Below are 20,524 nucleotides of genomic sequence, written 5' to 3' on the forward strand. Positions count from 1 at the left end.
ATAACACCGACTGTTACGTAACAGTCGGGGTGTACGCCCCCAATATTTGCATATGCCAGCCCAATGAGCCCATGATCAAGGCATTACACAAGGGCAGCCAGTAACATCTGGATGTGCACAGCTGAATCGTCAGACTAGGTAAGCAAGCAAGGACAACAGTGAAAAATGGCAGATGGAGCAATAATAACTGACATGATCCATGATATCATGATATTTTAGTGATATTTGTAAATTGTCTTTCTAAAAGTTTCATTAGCATGTTGCTAATATACTGTTAAATGTGGTTAAAGTTACCATTGTTTCTTACTGTATTCACGGAGACAAGAGCCGTCGCTATTTCATTTTCACTTGCAGTCTGTATAATTCATAAACACCACTTCATTCTTTATAAATCTCTCCAACAGTGTGTAATGTTAGCTTTAGCCACGGAGCAAAACCTCAAACTCATTCAGAATCAAATGTAAACCTCCAAATAAATACAATACTCACATAATCTGACGCATACATGCAGTATGCATGACGAACACTTTGTAAAGATCCATTTTGAGGGTTATATTAGCTGTGTAAACTGTGTTTATGCTGGTTAAAGCAAGCGCGAGCTCCGTGGGCGGGGAGCACGAGAATTAAAGGGGCTGCAACCTATATATCTGTGCATAGATAATGATGCCCCAAAATAGGCAGTTAAAAAAATGAATAAAAAAAAATCTATGGGGTATTTTGAGCTGAAACTTCACAGACACATTCAGGGGACACCTTAGACTTATATTACATCTTGTAAAAAAACGTTCGATGGCACCTTTAATCATAACCATTTTGCCTTTCACACACACCACAAAGACAGAAAGATAATGAGACAACGGCAAATGTCCTCTTCAGATTTCAGCTTTAATCAAATCTCAGGAACACATTTGACAAAGACATTAAAAACCATCATCATTAAATCCTATTAAACATCAAGGTTCCCGAAACACAGATTAAGCTCAGCTGAAGTTCACTGTACTGTTGATGTAGTGATTGTGTTGAGCTGCTCACTTCACTGAGATGGCTGATAAAAAAACAATTCACTAATGCAAGAATGAGAGGAAGTTTATTAGATCTTATACAAAAAAATCATGTACAGTTATATACAGTAAAGTCCAGTATAGGTAAGGTCATGTGACTTCAGTGTTGATGATGTCTCTATAGTGGCTCCTTATTCACCATCATCTAACAGCTGTCAGTAAAATAAAACACAGACAGTAACATATGCATTACTGCTGACACATCTGTTCAGCGGATTGACTAGTTCAAATGATATTATTATATTATATGAATCAATACTTACTCCAGTGTCTCCAGTTTATAATGTGGATTATATTTTAAAGCAGAGAGACTCTTTACACTTGCATCTCCTATTTCATTTCCAATCAGATTCAGTTCTCTGAGGTGTGAGTTTGATCTCAGAGCTTAAGTCAGAGCAGCACAACCTTCATCTGTGATATTACAATTACTTAACCTGCAGAACAATGACACAATCTCTAAATCTGTGTGAGTTTAATGTCTTTATGACTTTTTGCTTTATTGTGTGTTAATGTAAATCATGATTTGAACAATATAAGGAGAATAATCCCTTAAAATATGATTCTTGTTTTACTTAAGATTAATGTATGATCTTACCTCAGTTTTTCCAGTTTACAGTGAGGATCCTTCAGTCCATCAGAGAGCAGCGTCAGACCTTCATCTCCTATTTTATTCTGAGACAGACTCAGTTCTCTGAGGTTTGAGTTTGATCTCAGAGCTGAAGCCAGAGCAGCACAACCTTCAGCTGTGATATAACACCCCCATAACCTGCAAAACAATGACACAATCTCTCAGTTCAGCAGAAACTACACAACCATAGAGAGACTGGGATAAATACTAAATCTGTGTGGGTTTCATGTTTTTATTACTTTTTCTTTACTTTTTGCTTTATTGTGTATTAATGTAAATCATGATTTGAACAACACAATGACAATAATCCTTTAAAATAACATTATTCTTGTTTCAGTTAATATTAATGTATGATCTTACTCCAGTTTCTCCAGTTTAGTGAGGATCCTTCAGTCCATCAGAGAGCAGCATCAGACCTCGACCTCCTATTTTATTCTCTGAAAGATCCACTTCTCTGAGGAGTGAGTTTGATCTCAGAGCTGAAGTCAGAGCAGCACAACCTTCATCTGTGATATTACAATCAAACAACCTGCAGAACAACGACACAATCTCTCAGTTCAACTTAGAAAATGTGCAGAGCGATGGGTCCCCAGGACCAGAGATAAGAACCACTGACATAAAATGAATATAAATATCAGTCGTCACTCTATATCTGTCAGTAACATGATATTTAAATGCTTAGTTTTATTATCAAAGTCCTGTAATTTCACAACATATAATGAATGCAATTCAATAATGTTTGAGAGATGAACAAATAAATATTCTTTAAAAGTCTGATGGTAGATCATATTTAATATATTTGAACATGATTTAAAAAAATGTATGGATGACTAAGTAAACCTCAGTCGACTCGCTTTAGCCCAGAAAATGATCATCTAGATATATCATTAACAATGTAAAGGTTATTCTTGTTTACTTCATAAAATTAAGTTAAGATTTAAAGGCAAAAAGACACACGTGAACCACGAACTTAAGAGACACATTTTAAAACTATTCTAAAAGACCTTGGGACACTTGATATTCAACAATGTTTTTGATCTGCCTGCACTGACACCATTGTATGCAAACTGAACTGAGCTGGACGATGACATCACTGTTTTCTCCAGTGCTGATATATAGAAAAATTACCTAAATTAATAACTATTGATTTTTACAATGGAATGAATCAATCCTGAATTTACTTAAGCTGAACAATGACACCATTTTCTTTAAAAGTCTGCTGTGCAGCCAAAATTATTTACCAGTTATCACTGTAAAGCTGTTTTGACACAATATGATTTGTAAAAAGCGCTATATAAATAAAGGTGACTTGACCTTTTAAACTATCAATCAGACAACAGAAGTAGTAGATTGTGTGCAACAGGTTTTTGATCATGTTGATAATTTAGATCAAATATGATACAATAGGATTTAAAGGCTTAAAATAACATTATTATTTTTTAAATTAAGATTAAAGTATGATCTTACCACAGTTTCTCCAGTTTACAGTGAGGATCCTTCAGTCCATCAGAGAGCAGCATCAGACCTTCATCTCCTATTTTATTCCCAATCAGATTCAGTTCTCTGAGGTGTGAGTTTGATCTCAGAGCTGAAGTCAGAGCAGCACAACCTTCAGCTGTGATATTACACTGACTCAACCTGCAGAACAACGACACAATCTCTGAGTTCAGCAGAAACTACACAACCACAGAGAGTCTGAGATATTAAATACTAAATATGTGTGGGTTCAATGTTTTTATTACTTTTTGTTTACTTTTTGCTTTGTGTGTTAATGTACACCAATCAAAATTTTGGAATTGGTAAGATTTTTAATGTTTTTAAAAGAAGTCTCTTCTGCTCACCAAGGCTGCATTTATTTAATTAAAAATACACTAAAACAGTAATATTGTGAAATATTATTACAATTGAAAATAATTGTTTTCTATTTGAATATATATTTAAAATGTAATTTATTCCTGTGATGCAAAGCTGAATTTTCAGCATCATTACTCCAGTCTTCAGTGTCACATGATCCTTCAGAAATCATTTTAATATGCTGATTTGCTGCTCAAGAAACATTTATGATTATTATCAATGTTGAGAACAGTTGTGTACTTCTTTTTTTCACGATTCTTTGATGAATAGAAAGTTTAAAAAAAACAGCATTTATCTGAAATACAAAGCTTTTGTAACTTTATACACTAACATTCAAAGGTTTGGGGTCAGTAAGAAATTTTATTTTAATTTTTTTGAAAAGAAATTAAAGAAAGTAATACTTTTATTTAGCATAGATGCATTCAGATCAAAAGTGACAGTAAAGACATAATATTACAAAAGATTATATTTCAAATAAATGCTGTTCTTTTGAACTTTCTATTCATCAAATAATCCTGAAAAAAAATATTGTACACAAATATTTTGTACAATTGTACACAATAAATGTTTCTTGAGCAGCAGATCAGTTTATTAGAATGATTTCTGAAGGATCATGTGACACTGAAGACTGGAGTAATGATGCTGAAAATTCAGCTTTGATCACAGAAATAAATTACTTGATAAAATATATTCTAACAGAAAACAGTTATTTTAAATTCTAATAATATTTCCCAATATTACTGTTTTTACTGTATTTTTAATTAAACAAATGGAGCCTTGGTGAATAGACGAAACTTCTTTTAAAAACATAAAAAATCTTACCGATTCCAAACTTTTGACTGGTAGTGTAAATCACTGATTTGAACAACATAAGGAGAATAATCTCCCTTAAAATTATATGATTTTTGTTTTACTTAAGATTGATGTATGATCTTACATCAGTTTCTCCAGTTTACAGTGAGGATCCTTCAGTCCATCAGAGAGCAGCGTCAGACCTTTATCTCCTATTTTATTATCAGACAGATTCAATTCTCTGAGGTTTGAGTTTGATCTCAGAGCTGAAAACAGAGCAGCACAACCTTCAGCTGTGATATAACACCCCCGTAACCTGCAGAACAATGACGCAATCTCTCAGTTCAGCAGAAACTACACAATCACAGAGAGACTGAGATATTAAAAACTAAATATGTGTGGGTTTAATATTTTTATTACTTTTTGTTTACTTTTTGATTTATTGTGTGTTAATGTAAATCATTTGAACAACACAAGGAGAATAATCCCTTAAAATAATATGATTCTTGTTTCAGTTAAGATTAATGTATGATCTTACTTCAGTTTCTCCAGTTTACAGTGAGGATCCTTCAGTCCATCGGAGAGCAGCGTCAGACCTCGACCTCCTATTTTATTCACAGACAGATCCACTTCTTTGAGGTGTGAGTTTGATCTCAGAGCTAAAGCCAGAGCAGCACAACCTTCAGCTGTGATATTACAACCATTCAACCTGCAGAACAACGACACAATCTAAGTTCAGCAGAAACTACACAATCACAGAGAGACTGAGATATTAAATACTAAATCTTTATGGGTTTAATGTTTTTACTTAAATGTAAATTACGATGGGAAAAATATAAGGATAATAATCCCTTTAAATAATATGATTCTTGTTCAAATTAAGACCAAGTTCAAGACACAAAAAACAGTTTCAGAGTGGGCTGTGTGTGTGTGTGTGTGTTAGCAGTGTAACGGTACACAAAAATAACGGTTCGGTACGTTCCTCTGTATTATTCAGTACAGATTCGGTACAGCAGGAGGGAGAAAACTAAACATAAAATTGCTTTTTTCTTTTTATTAAACAGTGGTTTACTAAATAAATTATGTCTCAGTCTTTAAATAAATTAAATTACACTTTGACCCATTTCAGAGGCGTCCAAATTCAGAATTTAAAATGGACTGAATAAAGCTCTCTGAACTTGAAATGTGATGTCGCACTGACTGACATGAATGAATCACTGTCACACGCTCGGAGAAATATTGTAAATTACTGCATAATACATTTTTAACAAGCAGAATAATAGTCACGATACACACAGTCTAACTTTTAGCCATGTCTTTTAACTATTATTCACTTTGCTTTGGCACAAATAACGCAACATAACACAACAGCACTCTGGGTAACCACACCCCGCTCCATTCCCCGATGGTAATGGTACGGTCCAACCGTGAGCACAAAACACAGAAATGGAAAATCAGAATAATTTTTTTTATGTTTTTTTTTTTTTAATGTCTGACTCGGACGCAAAAACCCAAACTTGTAGAATTGAAAATTAAACCGAGACAATTATCTGTTTGTAAATTATTCTAAAGAAAAGGAAAATGAAAGTCTGAAGTCAATTTTCATTTGGTTCATTTTGATGGTGCGAATAGAACAAAGAGCTGCAAAGCTTTACACACACCTCCTCATTCTTCTCGCAAGAACTTTTCATCAAACAGCCAGACTAATGAATGGCTCGACACAAACCATTGTGAGACCCATATGTAGAGATCGAATATTCTCAAGTCAACTATTTATAAAGCACTTTCAAAACCATTAGAATGGACCAAAGTGCTGTCCATAAATACTAAATAACTCTAAAATTCTACATAAAATGACAACAAAATATAACATCAAAAGAATCATGCAACCAATCACTCACAATTCACCGACCTAATCAAACGGAGAAAACTTGATAAATAAGTAGGTCTTCGAGTCCTTTTTAAAAATGTCCATGCTTGACGAGGATTTTATAGATAATGGTAACACAGAGTGCAGGAGCCGCAAAAGAAAAAGTGCGGCCTCCACTACGCCTCAGCCGAGACCGTGGGACGGTTAGGAGGAGCGCAGATGACGTTGAGACTGGTAAAGGATTAACATGTCCTTTATATACTCAGGAGCCTGATCATGCAATGCTTTGTAGACAAACATTAACACCTTGTATTCTGTATTTTACAGGTAACCAGTGAAGAGATATCAATACAGGTGTTATATGATCCCGTTTTCTGGCGTTTGTTAAGATTCTCGCTGCAGCATTTTGGACATACTGAAGACGAGCAACCAGGGATTCACTTATGCCTAGAGCATTTTAATAATCCAACTGTGTGGAAATAAAGGCATGCAAAACAGTCTCCAAGTCCTTCTTGTTTGAAAGGATAGGTTTCAGTTTAGACACTTATTTGTCTTAACTGAAAGAAAGATGTTTTCACAATGCTGTTAACCTGACAATCAAAGCAGATTTCAGAATCAAAAATTACTTCAAGATTCTTTACATAACTATGCATATTGTTGGACAAAGGTCCATAGATTTTAACTAGATGTTTATTCCCAAACATAATAAACCCAGTCTTATCCTTATTTAGTTGTAAAAAATTATTTGCAAGCCATCCCTTAACCTCAAACACTTATAAAAATTAGCAAAAGATGTACAGCCATCACACTCCAAAGGAAAATACAATTGTACGCCATCAGCATACAAGTGATAATTAATATTGTATTGCCTAAATATTGACCCCAAGGGTAACATATCTAATGAAAATAAAATCGGACCAATGAGAAACCCCCAAGAACGCCCAACAGTCGCAGATGCAGAAACATAATTTCCAATTTTAACAGAGCATGTCCTCTCATGCAGATAAGAGGAAAACCACTTAAAGGCTACACCCTTAATCCCAACATAATATCTGAGGTGTTCTATTAAAATCACATGATCCAAAGTATCGAAGGCTGCACTTAAATCTAACATCAAGGCAACACTTTTCCTAAAGTCAGTACTTAACAAGATATCATTTGTAACCTTTAATAATGCTGATTCTGTACTGTTTGGTCCTAAATTCAGGCTGAAAAATATCCATTAGGTTATTTCCAATCAAAAAGTCAATTTGATTATGCACAACTTTCTCTAGGATCTTATTCATAAAAGGCAATTTAGAGATAGGCCTAAATTTTTAAAATCCTGTGAATCTAAGTTCGTCTTCTTTAAGACTGGTTCAATACCATTTCATTTCTGCCAGGGAAAATGTTCTGCCATTTTGAATTTTGTCTAAAACCTACTTTTGCAAACTAGTCCCAGGTTTTTCATCCGATCGTATCCAAACCAGTGCAGAAATGTTCTCTGGAGTCTGAATATCAATAATTATCAACAAAAAAGTTGAAATGCACCAAAACGTACAATGAGGGCAGAGCTACTTTTACTAAAATGGCTATAACTTGAGAACGAAATGAGATATTTGCACTAAACTCGGTACATGTGTGTAGGGGCTCAATCTTTGGTCTTGATACAAAAATTGACTGCACACTAGGTGGTGATATAACTTGAAAAAAACATGAAAACAGCTGTAACTATGCAACTCTAGATCAATAAGTATCAAAAAAAGTTTAACTTTACTCTTTGGGTCGCTATAACAGGGACATTTAGAAAATGGGTGTGGCTAAATATACCCAAAAGCCTATAAAAAGCCTAAAGGAAAACTCCAGACTTCACAAAATTAAGTGAGCACATGCAGCATATGACTCTAAAAAAGCATGCCAATTTTTCTGGAGATCGGACCATAGGTGGCGCTATAACTGTTAAAAACCTTTAAAAAAAATTATATTTTTAATGGTTTTGGATGAAAATGTGTGAATTGAAAATGAAAATTTTCACAGTCACACCTTTAGACTCCTGAAACCTTGCCAAGTCCAATGATATCAGACTTGCCAGGTTTCAGCTTATGGTTTGTGCAATGTTGTGATTTAGTGCTAAAAAAAACTTTGGCGAATATCTTTGAAACCAGTGTAGGAAACACAGAACGTAAGCTGATTATCTAAATGTAAAAGCCCAAATGTCAAAATTTTGATAGGAAATGGCAATAAAAGGATGGCAGTAAAAGGCCACTAATACAGTTCAAGGTTTCAAGGTTTTGTCATTTAAAATCTCTTTTAAACTATAAAAAAAATCCTTATTTTAACATTACTATTCACATTTTGTCAAGGTTTACCACTTCATTTGTTCATTTGACGATTTTTTTTACAATTACATAACATTACAATTACTTTGAGACCTGAAAATGATTATTTTTAAAGGGGAAACCTGGAATAAGCATTTTCATTATAAATGATTTCAAATATCCATATCTGCAACAAAATGTTTGTGTAAGCACGTTTAATTAATGGAGTTAACATGGAAAATGTGTTTCAAACAAAATAGACGCTTTTAAAATTAAAGTTAATCAAAGTGAGCCAATGACTGGTCCTCTGCTGCCACCTGCTGTTTAAAATAGTAATTTTGTCATACTACTCACTAATATTGTTCTATAATTCATATTTAGACTTATTAAAGTCATCATTTTAACATTTCCTATCACTTTTTTTTGTCAAAATTCATCACTTAATTTCCATTAGAGTATTGGTTTTTAACAGTTGTGCCACATTATGAGTAAAATGAAACCTGAAAATTACGTTTTACTGAGATTTGCAGAAAACATTTTTACCCTTCATGTATTTCAAACACTGAATCTACAAGAAAATGTGTGTCTGTGTTTATGTGTGAGTAAGCATGCTTAATATGTGTCAAGTATTATTGTTTAAGCCTTTTCTTTCTCTCTGTTTGTTTTAGCATATCATAGGTTTTCCTCTATGATTTAAGTGGTTACATGCTTGCTAAATAAAACAATTATTTTTTATGCATATGTGCTTAAAGGCCTTAAATGCTTGAACCGTCGAAAATGCTGCTTGCAGCTTTAATCTTTATTTATTTTTTTCATTTTTCTTATTTCAAAATTAATTAAAAAACGAGTGATTCGTAGTTACCCTAATTCACCTCAAACAGGTACTTTAATTGGGAAAAGTCTTAAGTGGTTTAAACAAAATCCAAACAGCACAAACTGCAGATTTTGCATATGTAGCCTACAAAAGTTTTCAGATTTGGTGAAGTTCACTATATCAGAAGAGAGTCTTGTTGAAAGAGCAACAGATGAGGCCAGACTTTCAAATCCCAAGTCTAAAAACTAGCATCTTCATCTCAAGTTCAGTTACTGTGGAAATGAAGTGTGTCTCAAGTGTGTCTTTTGTTTAAAAAAAAAAAAAAATCAGGCCAAATTAATATTACTATAGACAGCAAAGAAGAGAAGCACATCACTACAACACACACACACACACACACACACACACACACACACACACACACACACATCTCATTATTGATTTCAGACTTACACTGCTGATCTGGAGGCTTCAACTACAGGCAAGAGCTTCTGAAGTAATTCATCCGGTGAAGTGTGGTTTTGGTCAATTTTTCTGCTTATGTATTTACTCAAATCAAACTCATCCAAACACTTGGAGGTTAATAAAACAAAGACAACAGCCGACCACTGTGACGAGGACAATCTGGTGTTTGAAAGACCTCCAGATCTGAGACACTCCTGGATTTCATTTACGAGAGAATGATCACCCAGTTCATTTAAAGAGTGGGACAGATTGATGGATTTCTCTGGTGAGGGATTCAGTCTTATTCTAGTCTTAATGTATTCAACTGTTTTTTCTTTACTGTACGAGATGTTTTTAACATGTGCCAGAAGGCCTTTCAGGAGTGTCTGATTGGACTCCAGTGAGAGACCCAGAAGAAACCGCAGGAAAAGACCTAGATGTCCATTCTTACTCTGCAGAGCCTTGTCTACGGCTCTCTGATGCAGGTCAGATATCGTGTGACACGTGAACTCATGTGAATGTTCAGAGCTGAGGTTTTCATTGAGCACATCCCTCTTGTCCAGCAGGAATGAAAGCAACACATAAAGAGCTGCTAGATGCTCCTGAATGCTCAGATGAACAAAGCCGAAGACTTTCCCCTGATACAAGCCCAACTCCTCTCTGAAGATCTGAGTGCACAATCCTGAGTATACTGATGCTTCTGTCTCATCAATGCCACACTCTCTCAGGTCTTCCTCATAGAAGATCAGGTTTCTTTTCACAAGCTGCTGGAACGCCAGTTTCCCAAGTTTGAGGATCAAGTCTTCATCTGTCACATTCTTCTCATAGTCCTTCTCATGTTTGATGTTGGTCTGAATGATCAGGAAGTGTGTATACATTTGAGTGAGAGTCTTGGGAATCTCTCCACTCTCTGCTGCGCTCAACATCTTCTCTAGGACAGTGGCTGAGATCCAGCAGAACACTGGGATATGACACATGATGAAGAGGCTCCTTGAAGACTTTAGGTGTGTGATGATTTTATCAGCCAGACTCTGATCACCGATTCTCTTCCTGAAGTATTCCTCCTTCTGAGGCTCATTGAAGCCTCGTACCTCTGTCACTCGATGGACACACTCAGACGGGACGAGATCAGCTGCTGCGGGTCTGGAGGTGATCCAGATGAGAGCAGAGGGAAGCAGATTCCCTGCAATGAGGTTCATCAGCAGCACATCCACTGAGGCTGATTCAGAAATATTACACAGTTTCACACTGAAGTCCAGAGACAGACGACACTCATCCAGACCGTCAAAAACAAAGACAACTTTATATTCACCACTGAATGGATTCATTTCTTTTGTTTCAGGGAAAAATACATGAAGAAGCTCTGAAAGACTAAGTATTTTGTCCTTCATCAAGTTGAGCTCTCTGAAAGGAAGTGGAAATATGAGCTGGATGTCCTGATTCTCTTTCCCTTCAGCCCAGTCCAGGGTGAACTTCTGTACAGAGACTGTTTTTCCGATGCCAGCGACTCCCTTTGTCAGCACAGTTCTGATGGGTTTGTCTTGTCCAGGTAAAGGTCTGAAGATGTCATTACATTTGATCGGTGTGTCTTCTGTTGCTGCTCTGCTGAAGTGAGTCTCAATCTGTCTCACCTCATGCTCATTATTAATCTCTCCACAATCACTCTCTGTGATGTAGAGCTCTGTGTAGATCTCATTCAGCAGTGTTGGGTTTCCCTGCTTTGCTGTTCCCTCATACAGACACTGAAACTTCTTCCTCAGATTTGATCTGAATGTCTTGAGGAATTTGGCATGTTGAGGGTCACTACTTTAGGATAAAAAAATCATTAAATAAATAATATACAAACATTGTATCAGGATATTGTATTGCGTCAGGATCCAGTTATGTAAGGGTAGAGACACACCAAACCGATGCTAAAGAACTAGATGATGAAAGCAGAATGTGTTGTCCCCTCGCGTCGTCTGCGTCTGTGCTGTGCCAAATCAGTTTCATCAGTAAAGTGCTCGTAGCAAGGTTTTTTTTTTGTTTGTTTGTTTGTTTTTTTTAATACAAATAGATGGAGAAAGAATAGAAATCGAAAAAAGAAAAGTAAAATATAAGTGTTACAATGAAGTGTTGACGAAGTAGATGTGTCTTTAGCAGTTTCTTGAAAATTGAAAAGACTGCTCGGATAGAGCGTGGTAGGTCATTCCACCAGACAGGAACAGACCAGTAGAAGGTCCATTAAAGTGATTTTGTGCCCCTTTGGGGTGGCACCACAAGGCACCGTTCACTTGCAGAATGCAAGCTTCTGGAGGGCGCATAAATCTGAAGTGGTGAGTTTAGGTATAGTGGTGCAGAGCCAGTGATTGTTCTGTAGGCAAATATTAGAGCCTTGAATTTGATGCGAGCAGCTATTGGCAGCCAATGTAAACTGATGAAGAGAGGTGTGACATGCGCTCTCTTTAGCCTCTACAACTGATCCAGAATGATGCAGCAAGACTGGTCTTTAACAAACCCAAGAGACCGCATGTCACACCTCTCTTCATCAGTTCACATGAAGAGAGTTTACATGAAGACTAACGGTTAGTCGACTATTAGGGGGCAGTCCTACTAAACTGAACAGCCAATCAGAGTTCTCTCTCGCTGCCCGACATCGATTCTACATGCTGAATCGGCCTTAAAAATCCCAGAAGCTTCCAACTAGAGCCAATGGTGCAGAACACACCAAACAAAAAAAAAACCCTCAAAAACAGTCAGACGGCCAACTGTCAGCTCGGTGTGTCCCAGCCTTAAGTCTCTTTGGATAAATGTGTCTGTCAAATGAGTAAATGTAAATATAAAAATTTATAATCAAATGTTTAGTAAAGCACTCACCTAAACCCAGGATCAGTTTGTCCTCTAAAGTAAATGGGAGGATCCATTGACCGGTCACTCTTCATGGACACACAGCTGGATTCTGGCAGGACCGGTCTGTGCATTGAAGTTGAACACAAGTGAATGTAAATCACACTCTTAAATGTATGACTTTTGTAAAGAACTGATTCAGGTGACTGAATGAGCAATATCACACTCGTAGCCATGCGATATGGCTGTATATCAGCACGGCTGTGATTCGTCCGTAGGCACGAGGCTGTAGGCCGAGTGCCGTAAGATTGTCCATTTTATGTACTCAAATTTAATTATGTCTCATGTTTAACCACTATAAGAGCCAGCGGCAAATCCCCGAAGCACTGGCCGAGATGAAGCTGTTCTCGGCGCGTACACAAGCACTGCACGGCCGCTGATGCCCTGGAGCTCGCATCTCCGAAAACGTCTATTTTACAAATTGTAAAATAGGCGCTATTTTTAAATATGAGTCACATAATTCAGGTTTAAACAACTACATTCTCGTCTAAAAAACTATTAAAACTACAGTTCGTGGTACAACAAGTAGTATTAGCAAAAATTCAAGCGGAGTTATACAAATGGAGAAAAGGTAGGAGTGCTGTTATCACTAAAATATTGCACGGCTATCAGCCAATCAGATTCGAGAACCAGACAGAACTGTTGTATAAATTATTTTATTAATGGTGCTTGCCAAAGGCGAAGCATCATTATTGTAATGCTGCATACTTATTATTCTTCTTCCACACAAAATTTCGGCGTGCTACTCGTCCCGCAGCTTTTGTCACAGACCCACGAATGAGGTGTCAAATCATATGGATTATTGAGGAATGGTGTGCTATGACTTTTCTAAGCGATCGGGTGTACGATGTTCGTCCGGCGGGCGAAAAATCGGGCGAAAAATCCCATACACTTAACATTGCGACAAACTTTGACGAGTCATAGCTCCTAACGAGGATTTCGTAGAAAATTCATTTGTCAGAATTCATTGGTGATTTCAAATATGAAATTTAATCGAAAGCTTGACAAACAGCTTTGGAGAATTTGATGTTTCCCCATTCAAAGAGATAGGAGCTGCATGGATGCCCGGGATGCTCGAGAGGCGTTTCAAAGATGGCCGCCGTGTGAAATGACTTGTCTTAAAGGGACTTTGATAGAACAAGTGTCATAGAAACATGAGGGTGGGCTCATTTGACTCAGGGCAGCATACGGCCAATCACAAATCACCTTCAAGACTTCATAGCCACGCCCTAGCAACCATTTAGAGCACCCTAGCAACCCAAAGCATAGAGGGATATCTTAAAATCTGAATATCATAGAGGTATGGGGGTTGGTTTATATTGTTCATACTGGCAAGCAGCCTTTGGAGTGTAATCATTGGCAGCTGCCAAGCCACTCCCTAGCAACCGTTTTGCAAGACTTATATCTCTGCATCAGAACATCGTAGAGAGATGGCGATTGGCTTATATTGTCAAGTAGGGTTGTTCCGATTCCAATACTAGTATCGGAAATACCACCGATACCAGACAAAATTCTAGCATTGGTATCGGCCAGTAATTAAACTCATGTACCGATCCGATACCATTTTCTTAAACAATATCTAGTTGTGCCCGCTATCTTTGCTTAACGCAGCAAATCGGAAATCAATTCTTCTCAGAATGCAAACACAGGAAGTTGTGCTGTGTTGCCATAAGCAACCACTGTTTAGAGCAGCGAAGAAGTGAAAAACAGGGTTATTTATTAGAAATAAAACTAAATAAGATGCTAAACGAATTAATTTAAAGTGAATCTGAAGCATACCTTTCTCATTCGCCACTGTTTCCATTTTCGAGACGAATGCTAAACTATTAGGCTATTTATTATGTACGCTTTGTACTTCACTCGCATTATCGACATCATTCTTCACATAACAGCATAGTCAGGTGGTGGTCACAGGACGGCAGATTGTATTACAGAATTGAGCAGTGTAAAGTTTTATATGTTTGGTTGATTGTATTTTATTTTAATATTTAACAGCTGCGATATCAAGTAAGCAATGCAAGAATTTGTGTGCGCGCGCATGAGGCGCCGTCGCGACCACTGGAACGTTTTTTTCCTAAACTATACTTTGTAATTTATGGTTTATGGTCGTAATTTAAAAGCCAGACATAATTCATACATTTACAAAAGACATTTAAATAACGAAAACAAGCAGAATGTCTGTTTCCTTTCCTAGATCGCTGGAGTGCGCCACAATGAACCACTTTCGTTTTGTTAATATGTAGACCTAATTATATGGTGAAATATTTCGCGTAGCCTATAGGCCTAAATATTCCCTTTTGTTGTATATGTGTTATGTTAACCTATAGTTTTATTCTGAACCACTGCATGTGCGTGATGTGGCGTTGTGTGAACTCATTTTCTACATATCCTGTAATTTTCGCTGGTTTCAAAACGCACAACAAGCTGCATATTAGTAGCCTGACTTCGTCATACTCATATTCTAGGCAGAATGTGAGTCTGATACTGCTCCATTGCACTTGAATTACGGGGCGTGTCTTAACTGAACCAGTAAAAAAAAAAACCTCTGCACTCAATTGGATAGACCTACAACCAATCAGAGCAACGCAATAAGTGACGTATGTTGAACTTGTACTTAAACTTTTGCCGAATCCCGTTGGAAGGACGGCAAACACATCTTTCCCATCAACAAATGCCTTGATTGCGGTTCTTTGTTCGTCTTTTAAAATGAATGCGCTGTCGATTTCTTTTATTACAAACGTGATAGCAGAATCTAAACATCTTACTTCTCCAGCTGCAGTCATCGTTGGTGAAAACCAATTCAACCCAAGCGCTCTTTGATGACGTGGGTGGTTACGTAACCGCAGATAGCCTGTCCATCATCGATTAAAGCCCGCCCTGGCAATTTGATTGGCTCTGCCTTCTGGGAGCCGAGCATAATTACTCCACAATGGATCGAGTCCAGACCAAACTTCCCGTCCAAAAAATGTTGTGGGCGGGGTTCGGGCTGGCACCCAGGCTAGCATATTAGCCTACTTGACATTCATTTCACTTAAATGTAGGCCTAATGGTGACATATATCATTGGAAAAACTAATGCCAGGGCATTGCCATTGTAACTTACCTAACCTATGATGACATGACAGCTGAGCCTGAGCGTGTCAGCGCGGGCATATCTCACTTTAGAGCGTCAGCGTGGGCATTTCACTCACGTTGGATGCGTCAGCGTCACATTTGCATAGGCTGTACTATTTGAATTTCTTGATTGGTTGACTGCCAAAGCAAAATATTAAATAGAACGAAAAAATAACGTTATTAACCGGTTAATGGCCATTTCAAATGAGAGTTTCTGTTCAAATGATTAAATCTGATTCAGTTTCCGTTTCTGGTTACGTTCCGGTCAAAATTTAGTTCGTTTCCGGTTTTCGTTTTCGTTCCTTGAACCGGTTCAGAGCCCTGCACCCTGGTATCGGATCAGTACTCGGTATCGGCCGATACCCTGAGATCAGGTATCGGAATCGGTATCGGGAATGGAAAAGGGGTATCGGAACATCTCTATTGTCAAGCAGCCTTTGGTGTATCATCATTGGCAGCTGCCAAACCACTCCCTAGCAACCAAACAGAGTACACAGCAACCGTTTTGCAAAACCTATATCTCTGCATCAGAACATCGTAGAGACATGGTGGTTGGCTCTTTTGACTAATGCTAGCAAACTGGACTTCCAACATGCTACACATGCTAGCAGTGAATAGCTACATGCTAATAGTGATTAGCTAAGTGCTAAATTGGGTTAAGAACATGCTAAGAACTCTATAAAAACTCCATAGTAACCATCTGTGACAACTACCAACCACCTAGTAACATCATAGCAACCACCCAGGTTACCATACCAACTGCCTAGCGACCACCCACAACACCCTAGCAACCTCCTAGAAACACTGTTGTGACCACCCCAAGTACCGTAGCAACTGCCTAGCAACACCCTAGCAACCACCCATGTTACCATAGCAACCACCTAGCAACCGCCCAGAACACCCTAGCAACCGCCTAGCAACACCGTAGTGACCACCCCAAATACCTTAGCAACTGCCTAGCAACACCCTAGCAACCACCCAGGTTACCATAGCAACCGCCTTGCAACCACCCAGAATACCCTAGCAACTGCCTAGCACCACCTTAGCAACCACCCCAAATACCTTAGCAACTGCCTAGCAACACCCTAGCAACCACCCAAGTTACCTTAGCAACCGCCTAGCAACCACCCAGAACACCCTAGCAACTGCCTAGCAACCACTCAGAACATCTTAACAACTGCCTAGCAACACCACATTTTCTTCCGGAAATGTACATTCTAGTTAATATTTATTATGCTGTTGGAGACTTTACAGCAAGTACACATCCACATATTGGAGCTGTTAATTAAGATCTTTTAATTAATAACATCTGAAATGCATTACATATAGTTACTTTAGTCCCTTTTAACAGTAGTAATGAACAATTTTCTTATTTTCAACACAGACGTAACAAGATAACAGGTAGCACTCACCTAAACCCAGGATCAGTGTGTCCACTAAAGTAAATGGGATTATCCATTGACCAGTCACTCTTCATGGACACACAGCTGGGTTCAGATGACTTTTGTCTTTGCATCTGGACTGATCTGAAACAAAACATGAAGGGAATTTAGAAAATTTATGCTAAATTAATTACCATTAGTCATTCTCAGGAAATCACGAAATAGATCCATGAGCATGAAAATCATATTTTACCAACTTTTCTTTCTTAACCTAAAAGACCAAATATGAGGAATCGGACACATGAGGTTGTGGTGGTTTCACACAGCTTCAATAAGCCTCCGTAAAACCATAGTTATAATCAAAGATTTTCAATACCTGCCAACTCTTTACATGGCAAAATTTTGAGAATAAGAGCAAAAATGTCATCCTACACTAGCAAATATCATCACATTGCACCACATTATTTAGTCAGTATTCCTGTACTTTGTGCCAAAAAAAAACAGTTTTATATTGTGCTGGTAAATCTATAAGAGAAAACCAACTCTTTGAAACTCCTGTATATATGATGTCAAGATCTAAATATTCAAATACAAAAATTAAGCTATTGTTTTTATAAGAAGATTTTCACAGCATAACAACATTAAACATTGTTTAACATTTATAACACAAAGTATGATTCAGGTGACTGAATTATTCCATTAATATTTATTATGCTGCTGGAGACTTTACAGCAGATGCACATCCACATTTTGGAGAAGTTAATTAAGATCTTTTTGACTGATCCATTAACCTTTACATACAATCACTTTAGTCCCTTTTAACAGTAGTAATGAACAATGTTCTTAGTTTCACCACAGATGTAATAAGATAAGTGGTTTAGTAAAGCACTCACCTAAACCCAGGATCAGTGTGTCCACTAAAGTAAATGGGAGGATCCATTGACCGGTCACTCTTCATGGACACACAGCTGGGTTCTGGCAGGACCGGTCTGTGCATTGAAGTTGAACACAAGTGAATGTAAATCACACTCTTAACCCTTTGAGCGGTACGGTCCCACATGTGGGATATTTATTTCAGTGCCCCTGGGCGTACGGTCCCACATATGGGATTTCGAACGTTCAACGACGTCGCATAACTGCCAGATTCAAACTGTGTTTTCGCGCTCTGGCTGCGAGACGGACGCGCGCAGCTCTTGTCATATATCACAACTATGCAGTGTTTTCAGCCACATAACGTTTCTTTTAAGGTTTCAGACATTTAAATACGCATAAGCACCATTAAAACAATATATTTAGAGTTTATAAAATACACACTGATGTCAGACATCAGTGGAAGGAGCAATAACAATCCATTCAAATACAATTTGCCGGCATTTATTCATATCAGACACACATAATGGGCCTAAGTAACTATAAAGTTTACTCTATTATTCTTCCAGTTCACCAGCCACTTACTTGCATATATTTCGGGAGAAACGGATGAATTCACCTGCTGTAAATCCGACTGACAGGACTCTGTGAACTGCAGGGCAAACTAAGATGGCGGCGCCCATCTCGCATTATAGATCAAGATAAAGATCATTTATAAAGGCTTTTAAACGACAAAACACACTCACTTACACATATTTGAGGATCAGAATATCAGATAGTTGATGACATAGTAAGCAAGTTTGTGAATATTTTAAATAAACAAGGAAAAACAAAATAATAGCGATCCATCTGTCATACAGTGTTATTGTGGCTGCGTTCAGCGTTCGTGACACGCAAGACGCGTCGCTATGGAAACATTAAAGGCAAACGTTCTAAAATAACGGTCGCCTTAAAAAAACTCACTCTGGGGGGACAGTTAGAATATTTTAAACTCACGCTCGAAAGGGTTAAATGTATGAATTTGTAATGAACTGATTCAGGTGACTGAATTATTTTATTAAGATTTATTATGCTGTTGGAAACTTTACAGCAAGTACATATCCACATATTGGAGCTGTAAATTAAGATCTTTTAATTAATAACGTATGAAATGCATTACATATAGTCACTTTAGTCCATTTTAACAGTAGTAATGAACAATTTTCTTAGTTTCAACGCAGATGTAACAAGATAAGTGGTTTAGTAAAGCACTCACCTTAACCCAGGATCAGTGTGTCCACTACAGTAAATGGGAGAATCCATTGACCGGTCACTCTTCATGGACACACAGCTGGGTTCAGATGACTTTAGTCTTTGCATCTGGACTGATCTGAAACAAAACATGAAGGGAATTTAGAATATTTATGCTAAATTATTTACCATTAGTCATTCTCAGGAAATCACGAAATAGATCCATGTGCATGAAAATCATATTTTACCAACTTTTCTTTCTTAACTTAATAGACCAAATCCTACATATGAGGACACATTAGGTTGTGGTGGTTTCACACAGCGTCAATGTGCCTCTGTAAAACCACATAATTATATTAATAATCCAAGTCTTTCAATATCTGTCAACTCTTTACATGGCAAAGTTTTGAGGATAAATGTAAGAGAGCAAAAATGTCCTAAACTAGCGAATACCATCACATGGCACCATATTATTTACAGTCAGTATTTCTGTACTTTGTGCCAAAAAACTTGAAAGACAGTTTTATATTGTGCTGGTAAATCTATAAGAGAAAACTAACTCTTTGAATCTTCTGTATATGATGTCAGGAGCTAGATATTTGAATACAAAAAGTGAACTAAAAGAAGATTTTCACAGCATAACAATGTTAAACATTGTTTGTTATATAAGTATTGGTGTTCTGAATGCAAATTAATTAGTCTACTTTAAACCATAATAATGTGTTTAGCATTATATTAAAATAAATGTAAAATAATGTAATTAGCAAAACAAAATGGTCCTACGCGATAACTTGAACTGTGTCTGTAACTCACCTCAGTGGAAATGTGTCTGTGGACACTGATGTTCCGTCAAGAAAATCTGCATGAAGGAAACTCTTTGATACTATCGGCGAGATGTTTCTGTTTTCTTAAATGACAACATAGGCCGATGGATTTTACTTTCACTTTCATTCTGCTCCATTGGGACCATCACAATTAGTATCCGTCATAAATAGTGTTCGAAATGAGAAATAGTGTGCCCCAAATCGTAGTATGCTGAAATGAGTAGGATACTCCAAAGACATCCAGATGGGCTACTTTTTCTGTTAGAATCCGAAGTGCACATCCGTGACTCGAGCACCGACAACTAATTTACAGGTGAGGTTAAGAGGCGTGTCCATTTGTTGCGAAAAGTTGTTAAATGAATGATGACGTCATCGCGCAAACATGCCGCAAAACTGCGTTATTGCGTAAAATACACATAAAAAATAGAATTTGATATGTTTATTTAGATTTGTTCATAA

At 37.3% G+C, this 20,524-nt stretch overlaps 1 protein-coding gene and 1 long non-coding RNA gene across 4 annotated transcripts in view; one reads left to right on the top strand and one right to left on the bottom strand.

Annotated features, from left to right (window-relative positions):
• The window catches only part of LOC125271747 (NACHT, LRR and PYD domains-containing protein 12-like), a 1,137,836-nt gene extending 1,117,448 nt beyond the window's left edge, over positions 1–20,388 (bottom strand). For 2 of the 3 annotated variants that reach the window (XM_048195974.1, XM_048195971.1), the window contains exons 1-7: positions 20,055–20,388; positions 19,267–19,380; positions 18,035–18,130; positions 17,172–17,285; positions 12,617–12,712; positions 9,770–11,566; positions 4,874–5,044 (exon numbers count right to left, since the gene is read on the bottom strand). In XM_048195974.1, the coding sequence (XP_048051931.1) occupies positions 4,874–5,044; positions 9,770–11,566; positions 12,617–12,712; positions 17,172–17,285; positions 18,035–18,130; positions 19,267–19,370 (2,378 nt within the window). In that variant the 5' untranslated portion in view covers positions 19,371–19,380; positions 20,055–20,388. The remainder of the gene's footprint in view (positions 1–4,873; positions 5,045–9,769; positions 11,567–12,616; positions 12,713–17,171; positions 17,286–18,034; positions 18,131–19,266; positions 19,381–20,054) is intronic. The other variant, XM_048195972.1, reaches the window with a different exon arrangement.
• Positions 78–2,766, top strand: LOC125271796. Its single transcript, XR_007185711.1, has 4 exons — positions 78–138; positions 1,411–1,527; positions 1,662–1,906; positions 2,055–2,766. It is a non-coding gene; the product is annotated as an uncharacterized LOC125271796 (long non-coding RNA).
• Positions 20,389–20,524: the final 136 nt, after the last annotated feature.

This window comes from Megalobrama amblycephala, linkage group LG7 (assembly GCF_018812025.1).
Source record: "Megalobrama amblycephala isolate DHTTF-2021 linkage group LG7, ASM1881202v1, whole genome shotgun sequence".
Classification (NCBI taxonomy): Eukaryota; Metazoa; Chordata; class Actinopteri; order Cypriniformes; family Xenocyprididae; genus Megalobrama; species Megalobrama amblycephala.